This window comes from Callithrix jacchus, chromosome 17 (genome assembly GCF_049354715.1).
Source record: "Callithrix jacchus isolate 240 chromosome 17, calJac240_pri, whole genome shotgun sequence".
Taxonomy (NCBI): Eukaryota; Metazoa; Chordata; class Mammalia; order Primates; family Cebidae; genus Callithrix; species Callithrix jacchus.
In genome coordinates, this window is record NC_133518.1 from 26,288,294 (window position 1) to 26,305,776 (window position 17,483).

At 39.4% G+C, this 17,483-nt stretch overlaps 1 protein-coding gene across 2 annotated transcripts in view; it reads right to left on the minus strand.

Annotated features, from left to right (window-relative positions):
- The window catches only part of IQCJ (IQ motif containing J), a 444,695-nt gene that overhangs the window by 15,907 nt on the left and 411,305 nt on the right, over positions 1-17,483 (minus strand). For both annotated transcript variants that reach the window (XM_078353954.1, XM_078353955.1), the window contains exon 2: positions 1,749-1,813. In XM_078353954.1, the coding sequence (XP_078210080.1) occupies positions 1,749-1,813 (65 nt within the window). The remainder of the gene's footprint in view (positions 1-1,748; positions 1,814-17,483) is intronic.

Genomic DNA, 17,483 nt, shown 5'->3' on the forward strand with positions numbered 1-17,483 from the left:
AGGCTGCGACAGAAGAACCACTTGAACCCAGGAGGTGGAGGTTGCAGTGAGCCGAGATCATCCCACTGCACTCCAGCCTGGGTGACAGAGTTAAGACTTCATCTCAACAACAACAACAACAACAAACACCCTTAATTAAATTAACTTGCGCTTTTCATTTGTTAATGAGTGACAAAAGGTGTGATGCCTTTCTGCCCCCACATGGCTGGCTTCTTAACAAAGTTCATTCTGTTTGGGGTAGGCTGAATTTTTACAAATTTTTTCCTTATCTGAGTCATAAAGCTGTTTCTCCATGTATCCTACTCATTGACCCTTGTTCTATTTTTTGGAGCAAGAAGAGCAACTTAGCCTCTCTTTTATAGTAACATCCTTCAAATGTCTGAGGATAGCTGTTATGTTTTTTCTGAGACCACTTTTCTCCAAGCTACAGATCCTCAGCTCTTATAGCAATTTCACATGGTTCCAGAGCTCGCAATTTTAATTGACCTCTTCTAACACTCTTGGGAAGGTCAATGTCATTTTTAAATGTGGTGTCCAGAGCCAAGCACGACACCCAATCAGTTTGACTGGTCCTGAGTACATTGGGGATTAGCCAGTGGTTGAGAGCAAGGGTTTTGGGGGCAACCAAACCTGGGTTTATTTCCCATTCTCACCACTCACTAGCTGAGTATACATGAAGTTGCTAAAACCTTTCTGAGCCTGTTTTTCCTCATCTGTGAAATGGGAATCATAATGCCTAAATCAAAAGGCTATAATCTGGCTGGGTGCGGTGGCTCATGCCTATAATCCCAGAACTTTGGGAGGCTGAGGCAGGTGGATCACCTGAGGTGAGGAGTTCAAGATCAGCCTGACCAACATGGTGAAACTCCATCTGTAATAAAAAATACAAAAATTAGCCAGGCATGGTTGTGGGCGCCCATAATCCCAGCTACTCAGGGGTCTGAGTAGGAAGAATCACCTGAATCTGGGAGGTGGAGGTTGCAGTGAGCCGAGATTGCACCACTGTACTCCAGGCTGGGCAACAGAGCAAAACTCGAAAGGAGGAAAGAAAAAAGAGAGAGAGAGAGAGAGAGGAAGAAGAGGAAGAAGAGGAAGAAGAAGAAGGAGGAGGAGGAGGAGGAGGAGGAGGAGGAGGAGGAGGGGAGGGAGGGAAGGAAGGAAGGAAAGAAGGAAGGAAAGGGAGAAGAGGGAGAAGGAAGGAAGGAGAGAGAGAAGGCAGGCAGGCAGGCAGGCAGGCAGGCAGGCTATAATCAGAATTTTATGAAGAGTGTCTGTGAGCATTCAACAGTACAGGGTACATTATAAATGTTTACTTTTATCTCTGTTCACTTTAATTTCTTCTTTCTTGTTTTATTTTAGCTCCTATTCTGTAGCATTAATTTGAATGTTCAGTCTATTAGTGTTAACCTTGTACTTTTTACAAATTTTGTGCCTGCCTTCTATAAATGTCCCTGATTAAAAGCCTAAGACAGGTTACAGTTAAGTTTAAGTTTCAAGTCCTTAGACTTGAGAATCTCCCAGGCATCATATTACTCTGTTAAGCAGTGGAGCTTGTGTATCATCGCTCAACTAGCCATGCATTTATCTACCTACATCTCAAATAAGCTGCATTACTGGGTTCTGGCCACAATGATAGCGTAAGAAACTGCCCAATTTACTTACTTTTATTTTACCAGAAAGGTTTTCTTTTTACTCAAGCTTTTCAACCTTGCAAAACGATTTAACTCACTTTAAGACTTTTTACTTACTTTTCAAATAAATATTTTCCATCATTAACTGGTTCTAGAGGATTCTGCAATCTTTTCAGTTCTTCCTGTGAAGAAGAGAAGATACATCTTACAAATTGACACCCGCTATCTTCCAAGAAATACTACTCAAGAATAATTGTTAGCAAAGTTGATGCAACACAACAGTAAGAGCTCTGGACTTAGTGATGATTAAGTGTTTAAACACACAACAATACATAGTGATCCTTGATCAAATCAGAATACTGTCGCTCAAGTTGTGTGATTTTTTTTACTCATAAAGATAATGTTTCCTATTATTTTTTCAGAGCTGGGATATGTGTACATGGATCCACCCACACTCTTTCCAAACTGACTTTCTCAACAGTATTGTCATTGCTGGTTGCTGGGTAAGAGATGCTAATGACTGCATGCTGCGTTTGGCCATTCAGCAACCATTGTCTCTTGTCTCTTGGTAACTCTTGGCAACCTCTTCTCCATAGCCCAAGTGCTTACACACACACATACATACACACACACCCCTCCCCTGAATTCCAGGCATTTGTAGTCTCTGTAATTCCATTTCTCTGGCCACAGAGGTGTGACAGAATTCAGCCCAGGTTCCTGGTGAGACTACCTGTCTTCAGTTTTATCAATCATGGCAGCATTTAAGGAAGAGTCACAGAACTCTGTTCCTGGGAAGACCACCATACCCATGATTCCCTGAGGCCACACTATCTACCATACAATTTATGACACCACTTACCCCCCTCCAGAAATTGTTGAAGTGACCAGTCCCAAGAGGAAGTCAATATGGTGAAACCCCATCTCTACTAAAAATACAAAAAACTAGCTGGGCATGGTGGCACGTGCCTGTAATCCCAGCTACTCAGGAGGCTGAGGCAGGAGAATTGCCTGAACCCAGGAGGTGGAGGTTGCGGTGAGCTGAGATCACGCCATTGCACTCCAGCCTGGGTAACAAGAGCGAAACTCCGTCTCAAAAAAAAAGACCATGAGAACTAGTCTTTACACACTTGCAACCCACCAGACACCCAAGTCACCTAGATCGCCCCTCCCATTACACAATTATTTAAACCCCACACTGCATTCCAGAATTTGGCCCAATCACCCACCTTTCCCTTATCCTTCCAATGTTTACGGTGGGTCCTTTGCAGTCTATTATCAGCAAAATCCTGTATCTCCCCACTTCTTTGAATATGCCCCTAATTATATTGTCCTAACTAAACTATGCCTCACTGTCCTGGGACAGCTAAGTTTTTGTTAGAGCAAGAAGTGCAAAGAACTGTTCAGAAAAGATGTCTGGTATATAGGGGATTTTGCAGGTGAAAAACTTCCCTGGATCCCTGAGTACACTTTCTCCCCTGCAGTCCACTCAAGAGATGGCTATTTTTTTCCCCCGCATGCTGCATACTACATGGTGTGGAGGTGGGGTGGGATTCTCCTTGCTCCTCATTGCTGCTTCCAGATCTTCCCCACTTCTATAAAACCTCTAGAAACACACAGGCTGCTAGTCCTGGCCATCTGTCCTCTTCTCTATCTATCCTCACTCCTCAGGGGATCTCAGGTGATCTCACAGCTTCAATTTTATATTTGTACCTGACCTCTTCTCTACATTCACCTGCCTACCTGACTGTTCCATGTGCATGTCTGACAAGCATCTCAAGCTCAAAACCAAAATGTTGATTTCCCTGCTTATATCAACCTATCCAAACCTCCTTCTTCACTGCTTCTTCCTCATTTTAGCAAATGGCATCACTATTCACCTAGCTATGACAACTTAAACCTAAGAGCCAGATTTTCCTCATTTCTTCCTCTCACAATCTATAGTCAATCAATCAGCTAATCTTATTGACCCCACTTTCAATATATTTAGAACTTGGCCACCTCTCAGTCTGGTCTAAGCCAACCATGGTAATCATGTAATTATTTCACTGCTTCCTATGTTAGGTTGCATCAGTCACTTCTCCTTACATCTGCCTGAGTGATCTTGTAGTACCTGGGTTTTCTTTTCTTGTTTTTTTTTGGATTTTTTATTTTTTTAGGACAGAATCTTGCTCTGTCGCCCAGGCTGGAGTGCAGTGGTACTATCTCAGTTCACTGCAACCTCCGCCTACCAGGTTCAAGCAATTCTACTGCCTCAGCCTCCTGAGTAACTGGGACTACAGGCATGTGCCAACACATCCAGCTAATTATTTTAATTTTTAACAGAGACGGGGTTTCACTGTGTTACCCAGAATGGTCTCAATCTCCAGACCTCGTGATCCTCCTGCCTCAGCCTCCCAAAGTGCTGGGATTACAGGCATGAGCCCCTGTGCCCAGCTGGGTTTTCTTTTTTAATTGGAGTATAATTTACAAAGCATGAAATGCACCTTATAAGTGTACAATACAGTGAGTTTTAATAAATGCTTCCATTGGTAGAACCACAGCCAAAACAATATATAGAACATTTCTCATTCCCAGAAAGTTCCTTTGTGCCCCTTTAAAATCAATTCTCCTCTCCCAAAGGCACCCCTGTTCTGATTTCTATCTGTGTAGATTAGTTTTGCTTGTTCCAGACTTTCGTATACATTTATCTACTCTTTTGTATCTAGCTTAATTTACTCAACATTATATTTTGACATTCGTCCACGCTGTCCATTGCATATATCAGCAGCTTTCTTCTTTTTATTGCTGCATAGTTTTCTATTGTACACACACACCACAACCATCCATTCTCTTGTTAATGAACATTCTGATTATTTTCATATCCATATCACCTAGTAAGAATAAAGCTGCTATAATCATTGTTGTGCAAGTTTCCTTGTGGATGTCTTTTCATTTCTCTTCAGTAAATATCTAGGAGTGAAATTGCTACCTCATGAGGTAAATACATGTTTAACTTTTAAAGAAACTTCCAAAGTTTCCTAAACTGGTTGTACTATTTCATATTCCAGCCAGCAATGCGGAAGGCTAGCTACTGTACATTCCCACCAATATTCAATGTCCGTCTTTTTCACTTTGGTTCTTCTCCTGGATGTGTGATATCTTACTGTGACTTCAACTTGCATTTCTCTGATAATTAATGATGTTATTTTTTGCATTTGTTTTTAACTGAGTTATATGTCTTATTTATCGAGCCATAGGAGTTCTTTATATATTATGGGGTACAACTCTTTTGTCGGATATATGTGTTGCTAATATTTCTTCCCAATCAATATCTTTTGACAAGCAAAAGCTTTTCATTTTGATGCAATGTAATTTATTGTTTTATTTTATTTTTGTTACTGTTTTTTGTGTCCTAAGAAATGTTTTCCCGTCCCAAAGTTGTAAAGGTAGTCTCCTATATTTTCTCTTAGAAAATGTATAGTTTATTTACATTTAGGTGTATGATTAGTTTATTTTTGTGTATGGTATGTGGTAAGGATTGAGATCAATTTTTCTTCATATGAACATGAGCATAAGTCTACTAAATGAAGCTTCTGTATAAACTATTGTTTTTCTGATACAAAGAAAAAAAAAGAAAAGAAAAACAATTCAGCTGGCATGTGGCTTTTAATGTTTGCTCTTCCTTCTCCCTGCCTGGATTATAATAATGAAATCCAGAGTGCAAAAGCCATTGTGCCTATAAGGAGGAAAACCACACATTAAAGAAAATAAAATAGAAAGACAGAAGGTACCTGGAACCCCAATGAAACCATGGAGCTGCTGCTTCAGCTCTAATCTACCAACATCTGAATGTAATTGTCATGTAACAAGACCAACCTACTAATTTACTGATTCATCATAGTTAAACAAATGTAGATAAGTAATATTTCCGTCTTCATAATTCAATGGTTTTCCATCACTTTTGGAATAAAATCCAAACTCATCACCATGACCTATAGAGCCCTATGTAATACAAACCCCCACCTACCTCTCTGACCTCATTTCCTACCACTCTTTATACGTACAACCCACTCTTGTCTAGCCACATTGGTCTGGGGTGTTTCAGAAACAGCCACAGTTGCTCCCTTTTAGATCATTTATCTTTGCTTTTGCTGTTCCTTGTATACAGAACATTAATTCTGTGCACAATTACAATCAACATTACCCTCACATGGCTTCCTCACTTCATCCAGATGTTTGCTCGAATACTGCCTTCTCAAAAAAGTCTTCCTTGGCTGGGCTCAGTGGCTCATGCCTGTAATCCTGCACTTTGTGAAGCCAAGGTGGGCAGATCACAAGATCAGGAGATCAAGACCAGCATGACCAACATTGTGAAACACTGTCTCTACTAAAAGTACAAAAATTAGCTGGGCATGGTGGCACATGCCTGTAATACCAGCTACTCAGGAGGCTGAGGCAGGAGAATTGCTTGAACCGGGACCCAGGAGGCAGAGGTTGCAGTGAACTGAAATCACACCACTGCAGTCTAGCCTGGGCTAAAGGGTGAGACTCCATCTCAAAAAAAAAGAAAAAAGAAAAAGAAAGATACAACTACCATCTATAAAAAGGCCCTTTTTGATTGTTGAACTCTCTAAAATGTCACCCTTCACTTGCTGTATATTTATGATACTTTTTGCTCTTATTCACTTCTTTATGATCTTTATCACTTCCTAATATATTTGTGTTTGATTATTTGTCTCCCTTCACTAGATTGTAGGCACATTTTTTGTCACATCCACCGCTATATTGCCAGTGTCTACAATAGTGCCTAGCACATAGTAGTTGCTCAACCAATGTTAATTATTTAAACTTCACCTCAGGATTTGGAGAACTTCAGTTTATTCCTCTGGATTTTAGAGCGTTAGGATTTTGAAGTGTGAGGGACACTGGAACTGTGACAGAAGTATTTGCATCTATGACAGGTACTAACTGATGGAAAAAATATAACACAGCAAAGAGGATAGAGACTAAGGAAAAAGAGTCAAGAGGCCAGAGCCAGGGTGCTGTGAACATCTGTTTCAAACCGGAGCTTGAAAGCAGCACATTGATGGACTTTTCAGTTTTTTCAATAGATTCTCTCAAGTTATTTATTTATTACTGGGGGGGAGGAGTGTTGCTCTCTTACCCAGGCTGGAGTGCAGTGGCATGATCTCGGCTTGCTGCAACCTCTGCCTACAGGGTTCTGCGCTCCTGCACTATGTGATACAGCCTATTGCTCCTGGGCTACAAACCTATACAGTATATCTTACTGTACTAAATACTGCAAGAAAATTATGACACAATGGTAAATATTTGTATATCTAAGCATATCCAAATCTAGAAAAAATAAAATAAAAATACTGTATCACACAGCGATTTTCCTGCCTCGCCTCCTGAGTAGCTGGGATTGCAGGTGCCTGCCACCGTGCCCAGCTAATTTTTTGTATTTTTAATAGAGATAGGGTTTTACCGTGTTGGCCAGGCTGGTCTAGAACTTCTGATTTCATGACCCACCACCTCAGCCTCGCAAAGTGCTGGGATTACAGGCGTGAGCCACTATGCCCAGCCAGATTCTCTCACTTTCAAAAAATACTTTCAGTTCAGGTTTCTATTTTGTTTTGTTATTTTTTATACAACTGAAAGATTACTGAGAAGTGACCATGTGAGTCATAACCTAGGACTAGTGAATACAAAATTCTAAGATGGAGCCATGGCATTATAAAAGTTCAAAACTGAACTGTTTTTGTTTGCTTGCTTTGTGTTAGCCATGCCTTTTAAAATGTTTTATTAGAACACTAACGGGGCCAAGCATGGTGGCTCACGCCTGTAATCCTAACACTTTGGGAGGCCAAGGTGGGCAGATCACTTGAGGCCAGGAGTTTGAGACCAGCCTGGCCAACATGGTGAGAACCCGTCTCTGTTGAAAAATACAAAAAATTAGCCAGGTATAGTGGTGCACTCCCGTAGTGCTGGGCCTTGGCCTCCTAAACTGCTGGGATCATGGGTGTGAGCCACAGCGTTCGGCTGTGAATTACTTTTTGGGTATGGTGTGGTGAGGAAGGGATTGAGATCTATTACACAGTGTCTATAGAAAACACCAGATCTCTCTTTTATATAATGAAATGAAAGAGAAATACAATTCAGAATTTAGTATTAGGGTATATTTGCCCTTCTGATGTAATAGTACACTTCTTTTCATCAACAATAACTCATACGTCTTAATGAGGTCATTTGTTTTGCTTTGGCTGGTAGAAACTTAAGCAAAATTAAATATTTAATTGTCACGAGTATTCTTTTTAGGCAGTTAGAACAACCATTCCCCACCTCTTTAACTATGGGATCTATAAACACCTTTACTTTTGTGTTAACTCTTATTACATTTGTGATATTTATAGTAAGTGAAAGCAAATACCATATAGGCAGAGTAATTATAATAAACAGATAAAGATGATTGATAGATCGATAAATAGATAGATTGCCCTTTGTAATCTTTAACATGACATTTTATTTCTAGGGTAAAACTTATTCGTTAGCCCTATAGACTCTGGTTCCATATTCTAAGAATAAGCTTCCTCCTTTATCCTCTATTTTCCCCTACACCTGCTACCTATTTTTTTTAATCCAATGACATGAATAATAAATCTAGGTCATATGTTGTCACATGTTGCTTAATAACAAGGATATGTCCTAAGCAGTCTGTCATTAGGAGATTTCATCATCGCGTGACCATCACAGAGTATGCTTTCACAAACCTAGATGGTATCGCCTACTATGCTCCTGCGCTATGTGATACAGCCTATTGCTCCTGGGCTACAAACCTATAAGTGTATCTTCCTGTACTAAATACTGTAAGCAAATTAAGACACATGGCAAATATTTTATATCTAAACATATCCAAATCCAGAAAAAATAAAGTAAAAATACTGAATCACAATCTTTGTAACGTTATGTTGTTATGGCTTGTATATGTGATCAGTCATTGGCTAAATGTGATTATGCAGCGCAGGACTGGAAATGGTTGCACTTGAAGCTGTTTTGACACAGAAAGGAAATAGTTTGAATGAGAAATCTTAATTATTCTTGAAAACCAGAGGTGAATTTTTAGGTTGTGATTTATTTTTATTTTTATTTTTTTGCCCCCTCTATGATGATTAGAAAAGAGATGGAGCGGCTGGGCGTGGTGGCTCACGCCTGTAATCCCAGAACTTTGGGAGGCTGAGGCTGGAGGATCATGAGGTCAGGAGATCGAGACCATCCTGGCTAACATGGTGAAACCCTTTCTCTACTAAAAATACAAAAAATTAGCCAGGCATGGTGGCATGCACCTGTAGTCCCAGCTACTCAGGAGGCTGAGGCAGAAGAATCACTTGAACCTGGGTGGTGGAGGTTACAGTGAGCCAAGATCGCACTACTGCACTCCAGCCTAGGTGACAGAGAGAGACTCTCAAAAAAAAAAAGAAAGAAAGGAGATGGAGCTGCTGCCAGTCCTGCACTTTCTTCTCCAAGATGTGACTGTGGCATGCTTTCTTCTATTCTTTTTTTCTCTGGGGACTTGCGGGGGGCATAAAGAAAAGCATTTTTGTAATTTGTGTCAGCCATTCTCCTTTCCCTGGATATTTCATTGCAGAAAGCTTGCTGGGTGGGGAGGGCTTTGATGCAGTACTTTATTCAATATCTGACTATCTGCATTCTAGGAAATCATATTAAACATAAGGTCAATGACTAACAAGAGCTTTCTGAGCAGCTGCTCTGCTGACAATTTGGAGGATTGATTTCATCATTTGGTTATTTAAGCTAACTATACAAAAACACTTCAATTCAATTGGCCTGGAAATTCCAAACCATGTCCTTATTTTCTCAGAGATGGATAAGCAAGTCAAATTACTCCACAGATCTTCTCTCAGAGTTTCATCCTTTGAGAAAGCTTTGTTTTATTTTACTATTAAAAGCATATACAAATAGATCTATCCCATCATTGGTTTCTCTTACTAGTCCCATTTGTCTCTAATTTCGTATCTGGCAGTTCCATTTTCTTACTAGAAACCAATGCCATTTTCCTACTAGCTTCCTGCTGCTGTCAGGATAGATTCCAAACTCCACAGCCAAGGTCTGTGTGACAGGGCCCAGCCTGCCTCTCCCGACTCCATCTCAGTGGCCCCTGCACACACTTCTCTGAGCCCAGATAAATGATTCATCACAAAGTCCCAGAACTCACATGCCCACTGGACATTTCAGTAACAATATGCCTCTAACTTCTACTGATCCACCCCATTTTTATTTCAGGAAGACCCCAACTTTTCCCTCCTCCATGCAAATATTCCTAACTCAACAAGATAGTTAGGTACTCCACCCTGCATCCTCAGCAACCTCTGGTGATCTCTATTTTTAGTATTTACTCTTTACCTGCCTGCCCCACTCAGCTCTTCAAGGTCAGGGATGGTAACTTATTCATCTCAATATGCCTATTCCCAAAATGAGTTATTGAAGAGGTGCTTGATATTGTCTGTTGAATAAATAATGAATGTGTTATTCTGACTAAGATGAAAAGAAACTTTAGTAGCTTAATGGCCCAAAAAATCCCAAGAAATTTTATGCCCTCTGCTGATTATTGTCTGTCTGTCAGATACAGTCTTTACTCTTCATTCTTCACTGTGTCCTGAGAGACTCATAATTTTGGACTTTATCTATCAGGCCCTTTATTTTATGGCTTTGGGAAATGTTTGAGCAGAGGGAGGCGATGGCATGAGCCCAGAGTGTAGCAGAAGAAAGAAGCTGAAATATTTTTTTCTTTTTGTTCTTCTCTTTTGCTGGAGCACAGGTTGGACATAACTAAAGTCCACAGTTTCCACAGAGTGGCCTTTCCCATAGGATAGTGCATATTCCTATAACTGCTCCATTTTCTCACCCCTCCAAAACCTTTCCTTCCTTCCTCTCCCTTCCTTTGTCCCATCCAACTACTGATAACCCCAGATGCTTCCTGCTCCCTTGTGGTTTCTCCTCTACTCTGCCGCATCTATGTAAAAGTCACTTCATTAAACTTTCAATTGCCCATTTACATGAGTTGTCCCTGAATCCTGGTTGATAGCCCCAAGAATTTCGTTTGCCCTGTCTTTGCAATTCTTTTTTCTATCAACCAATAAACTTAACTAATCATAATAATTAATCATATTATTTACCAGAAAAATATGTGTGTTTGATGACTGATCTTTATAAGAGAAGCTGTCACTACTCAAGGACCTGAACCCAGCTTTCCGGCTCAGGTTGACCCTCCAAATAACAGGATCTACTCTGTTTCTATTTACTTCTTTTATTTTAAAGGTAGGCTAAACCTGTCTGCAAAATACAAGTTGAATTATTCAAGTACAATCCAGACACACAGCATTCCAGAGTCCTTAATCCCATTTCTCCAAATGAAGTCTGTGTTATGAGTGGCAAAGGAATCTGGGCTACGCTGTTGTGGTGAAAAATTACTGACTACTTGCCAGACTTCCCAACGTTGTAAGAGTTGTTCTAAAGTGACTTGGGTGTGAACTATTAGAATGAATGGTAGATATTGAATTTTCTTCTTTTGTGTCTGGCTTTACCCTCCTGTCTTAATCCTGGAGGCTTTTCTTGTGTCACAGACAGCGGAACAGCTAAGAGGTTAGACAAGCCCATCTCTGTGGCAGCTTAGTCAGCTCCTTGACCTGCCCAATAATAAAACACTGTTCTGGTTTGTTTTTCATTTTTGCTTTTTTTTTCAGTCTCTACCACTTCTGTCTAAACAAGCAGTGTATGTGTTTGGACAGGGCTAAAATCAGAAATCCAATCAAAATTGCTTTTTCTCTAAGGTACACTTGTTCACTTGTTTCTAAATGTCAACCTTTTCACTTTTCTGACTTACATCACAGCCATTTAATCCCAGCACATCCCAGAGCATTTAAGTGAACTAAAAATGTGAAAACAATCTGCAATTTACTTTGCTGTGTAGCTATGGGTGATAAACCTGTGCCACTTGCTTAAATCAGGTTTTTTTTTGTGTGTGTTGGAAATAATTAGACATTAACCTAAGGGCAACTATTTAACAAAAATTAAAAACCAAAATCACTTTTGATGCTTTTGACTATTCAATAATTTCACTGTATATTACCAGGCTTCCTCCCCACTTCCCCCTATCCGTTTTTAAATGGAAGTGTAATAGGGGCACTAAAAAAGGGGTTACTAATGTTTGCATAATTTGGAAAAGTAGAAGACATAAAATCTATAGTAATTTTAGCTCTGCATCATTAAACATGAAATATTGATTATTGCTCTTTGCAACAGAATTTATAAAGCTAGCTAGGCTGCTGTGTCCACATAAAGTGATTCTGATGCTTTGCCCTCAGACCTCAGTGGCTGTAAATGATGCTCCTTGGTGACAACTGGGAGGCTGGCATTCTGATCCACAGCCTTAAGAGATACATTTCCCAGATTAGACCAGGAATGACCCAGCTGCACAGCCCAACTTCAGAAAATTAAATTGGAGGGAGTCCAAACCTCTGTTGAAATAACTGTGTGAATTACAATGCTTCCACAGACCTTATTATAATGTAAATGTGCTTTACAATTTACTGCCATTTCCCTTCTATCCCTGCTGTGAATATGGGCATTAATAGTCATCTCATATACTTAAAGGCAAAAAGGCATCAAAAATAAAAATGCAAGATTCATGTATTCTCCCTTTGGAAAGCAAGGACTAAATTCCTTGTTTTTCTTTTGCCATTTTTTTTTTTTTTTTGCAAGAGGAGCATACATTTTGTTTATGTATTATGCATTAATGTTTTCTATGGCTGGCAAACCTGTAAATTTCACACAGGGAAGTTACCTTGCAGCTAAACATGCATTTCTTTGGGAGAAAAAAAAATGGCAAATAGGACATCAACAGCTCATTTAAAGGATTCATTTAGCTAAGTTATGGGCACATGAGGCATACATGAGGTAGTGGACTTAAAAAGAGATTTGCCTGTTTCAAACACTTTAAGGACATTTAAAATGTCCAACGAGATTCAGATAGATAGATTTTATAGCAGTAATCACTGAGTGAGATAGTCCTGGGCCTTACCACACTTGTTGATGATCAACTTATTATTAATATCAGCTGCCTCATACATTATAAACTTAGAAACTTACAAACATAAGATATGCCCAGGAAAATGGTTGGACAGCTCATTCTTTATTCTTGTTTGGCCAACCGGGCTATGTCCATAAACACTAGGACATAAAAGCTTTTGCCTGAGTAATGTGAAAACGCCAAACACCTGATCTAATGGAACCACAGCAAGTACGAACCCAATTTTGACTGATTAAGTCATTGTCCCTGTAACTTTGTATCTGAGATAATTTGAGTCCCTGAGATGCCCCAAGAGCAGATGGGTACCTCTGGAAGGGTCCACTTACAGTCAGATCATTCAAGCCAGCTCTTCGCCCTCGTCTGAATAAGCACCAGCAAACTGCAATCCACTCACACTGGATCCAGGATTGTCAGGAAGGATGAGCCAGCTCAATGCTATTGAAAAACACCCTTCAGGCTTAAATATTCCCCTCTCCTTTCTATAAGTAGTACATAGTCTCAAAACTTTTGCTAGTTTTAGATCATGACATTCAAAAACTATCACTATAGAATGAAGAACCAGCTCATTACAAAATGTCTAACCACTTCCATTAATCTAGGATACAAGAAATTGAAACACTACTAGTAACATTTTCAAAGTGGTCTTTTCGCTCAATGTTAATTCAGCTTAATAGCAGGACAATATAACAATTCAACTGAGATCAAAATATAGGTACAGGCATAAGGGTATAGCTATTTTTACATTTCATATATTTGTGCATTCTGAGAAAAAAATCCTAGAGACCATGCTTCAAGCTGAGAACAAAAGTACAAATAAGCACTGAAGCCAACAAATAAACACCTCCCAGAATGCAGACAGAATAGCAAATGTGGATATGTGAATCCATACACCAGCTCTGGGTTTCCTGCACCAAAGGACAAAAACAAAGTGCAGGCAATCAGAACAACATGAAACTCCCAAACTGTTTATACTTGATTCTGGAATGCATTTTGTTGTAGTGTAGCAAAAAACATCCAGATTAGATTTTTTTCCTTAGCCAGGTTAGAAAATGAGTTTGCATTTCTTATGTATTTACTAAGTGCTGTTGTGAGAAAGCAATCCAAATTCATGCTGGGAAGAGCTCCTAAAATGCCCGGCAGCCCCTCATACCCACCTATCTCCCCCTTTTGATCCCCTCCACTACCACCCTTCTTCACCTTGATACTTTGCCCTGGGACCATCATTGTGCTGCCTAATTGCTTCTAAGTACATATTCAATAATTTAAAACATTATTATTTTTGTGGAGACAGGTTTTCACATGCTGGTCTCAATTTCCTGGCCTTAAGCAATCATTTTGCCTTGGCCTCCCAAAGTTCTGGGATTATAGGCATGAACTACCGTGCCTGGCCCATCTCCAGTAATTTAACTCTTCTGCTCATAAACCCTACTGCTAACTTAAATAAAAGCAATCTTCAGGATTCAAAACATTCCTAACTCCCTACCCACAGGATTGCTTCTCTTATACCTTCTGAAATTCTTCAAAATTTGTTTGAAATGTGATTTTATGTATTTTAGTATTTCCTTTTGCAACTAATTTTGTCATTTCTTTGAACTATTTTTTATTACTACTAACATTTATTGAATTTTACTAGGCTCCAGGCATGTTGCATGAATTATCTGTTAAAAATTATCACTGAAACCTTATAAAAATAGCAACATATGCAATTACTATTCCTATTTCTTGGATAAGAAAATATACTCAGGAGATTAAGTAACTTGTCCAAAGTCTTATAGCAGAAATGGGATGCCAATATAATAAGCAGTCTGATCCCAGAGTATAAACTGTATCATCTGCACTCTTTCCATGAATGACTTGGGACTTACACCAGTGCAGCAGTATCTTACCCATGGTACTTGTAAAGAAGTTGTCATGTTTTGCAAAGTGCTTGGATTTATCATTTACATTAGATGTGTCACCTAATTACTATCTGACCTTAGAAAGCTGACTCCTTTCCTCTAGATCTCAGTTTCATCATGTGTAAGATGATGATGGCAATGCCTACTACACACTAATATGTGGGGATTAACTAAAATAACACATTTAAAAGTGTTTTGTGCACTCTAAAGTGCTGGTCATCCATAGGGAGATTCTGTAAGTGTCACACTGAGGATAGCAATTATGTCTTACTTGTCTTGTCATTCCTGTGGTACCCAGTTCTGCTCCATTCCTGTGTAATCTTGGGCCATCTGACTCCATTGAGCCTCAGTTTTATCATCTGTAAAATGGGGACACTAATTGTACCAAATTTCCAAGCCTGATGATTAAAAATTCAGTCTTGGACCATGCAAATAGCAGGTGCTCGATGACATCAGTGATTTTCACTGTCATATACATTTTTATTATTATGTATTTCCAGCCTCTTCAAAACATAGACGTTAACCTAAGTATCTTCTCCTGGTTCACACTCAACCCATTTCCTGTTAGTAACCCAGTTTTGCCAATTTTATTTCTTAATGGCCTCTGGAAAACTATCTATTTCTGAGGACTTACTGCCTGTCAGAAGGAGCAACCTGAAATGCCAGCCTCATCAAGACGGTCAACTCCTTGGAAACTTTCTTGATTCCCCCTAGCAGATAGAGCCTAAGCCCCCAGGCCTGACAGGACTTCAAAGTTCTGTGTGATGGGCCCTCTCTTTCTACCCCAACCTACCTAATTCTCTTGGAACATCAACATGTCATCAAAACCCAGAATAGGATCATGAACTCGAAAACGTGGGATGAGTCAGTCCAGACGGGGGTTTAAATAAATTGACAAGAGAATCTTATAAAATGAAAGAAAAGGGTAATAATACATTGCAGGGTATATATTATCATTAAATAGCACAGCATTACCTCAATTATTTGGAGAGCAGTCTCTAGGAGAGCGCTATATACTGGAACAAATCTCTATATTTGGATATTAAGTCCCCTGTGTTCCAGAAGATCTGTCACACAGCTCCCAGACAAACCCCATCTACTTTACCTTAAAGTTTTCATTTAAATCCCTCTTTAGGAACAATTCTTAAACAAGCTTTTATTATGTTCTAGCTTACAGCAAATAAAAGAATTCATAAGAATGTGATTATCAGAAAACACAAATGAGATAAGGTGATCACAGACTAGATGTGGGGGGGAAGAAACCAGAAACTAAAAACCAGATCCTAAACTATATTTTCACTGAAGACATAAATAAAGGTTTCTACTGTTTGGAATGTTGCCTCCTCTTGAAACTTCTGGAAGTGTCCTCATTTGATGTAAACTTCACTTCCTGAACTCTTACAGCTGGATGTGGCTATGCTGGGTATAGCCCTCATGTTGCCCATTAAGTTGTCTGATCATCCTTACTATAGCCTAAATGTTGGGAGCAGAATTTTTTTTTCCCATTAATTCTAAGTATCTTTCAAACTAACAAACCCTACTTTGGCCAACTGGGCTGTGCCAGCTACAAACTCAGGACATGTGGAGCTTGCGGTCAGGGATACAACTTCCCAGAATATCATGTTTACTCCATGAACAGCAAAAGCATGATTTCAAAATGTAGTACAAAGTTTCAATTAATTTTAAAGCCAAAACAGGAAGCCCCAAATAATGTTTAGGTTTGAATATGGCTATTTTTCCTACACACCCCGAACAACAATATACACAGTCACTATTCTTTGCCTTTGAGATTTCTGAGTGGACAATTTGACAAACACTACCCTAGATAAGACAGAAAGTGAATATGAATGCATTAATATCACGTACTTTAAAAATTAGAATGGCTAGAAAGTATAAAATAGTATGAGTTCTATCAACAATGGATAAAATTTTATGTTCATCACCATGCTATTCACAATGGCAATGACATGGAATTAACCTAGCTGCCCATCAATGATGGATTGGATAAAGCAAATATGGTGTATACACATTATGGAATACTACACAGCCATAAAAAAGAATGAAATTATGTCCTTTGCAGCAACATGGTTGGACCTGGAGAACATAATCCTAAGAGAATTAATGCAGAAACAGAAAACCAAACACTGCATGTTCTCACTTGTAAGTGGGAGCTAAACATTAAGCACACCTGGACATAAATGGGTGCAATAGATACTACAGATTATAAGAGGGTGGAGGGAAGAGGGAGAGGGACATGGGATGAAAAACTACCTATTGGGTACTATGCTTACTACCTGGGTCCAATTTACCCATGTAACAATCCTACACATGCACCCCCTGTATCTAAAATAAAAGCTGAATTTTTAAAAAATGGACAAAACTGTGCTTGAGGTGGTAAGCAACTTTAACCTAGAAAAATAAAAAGCAGAAAAGGAGGAGGAAGGAGGAGGAAGGAGAAGGGGGGAAGAGGGAGGAGGGAGGAGGAGGAGACGATGACAACGACGACAACGACATTTAGGGGTTGAGTAGAAGCCGCAACACTGAAGGCATGAAACTGAAAACAGAAGTTGAGAAAGAACATGAAAAAAGAAAACTTTTAGTCATTTAATCATTGTTCCATTCACCGTTTAACAACAATGTAATCAAATGTTAGACACTGTGCTATGGATGGGGCTACAATGGCAGAAGGGGAAGATAATAGGAAGACACAGCCTCTGTCTTCTTATAGCCTGAAAGGCCCAGTATAACCAGAAAGAAGGAAAAGAGTTGTTGAAGACTGTTTCTATGCAAAAACTGACTTAAACATTTTACCTTCTGGACAGAATGAGATCAAATAAGCCCGACTGTTGTATGCATGAAAATGGAGCT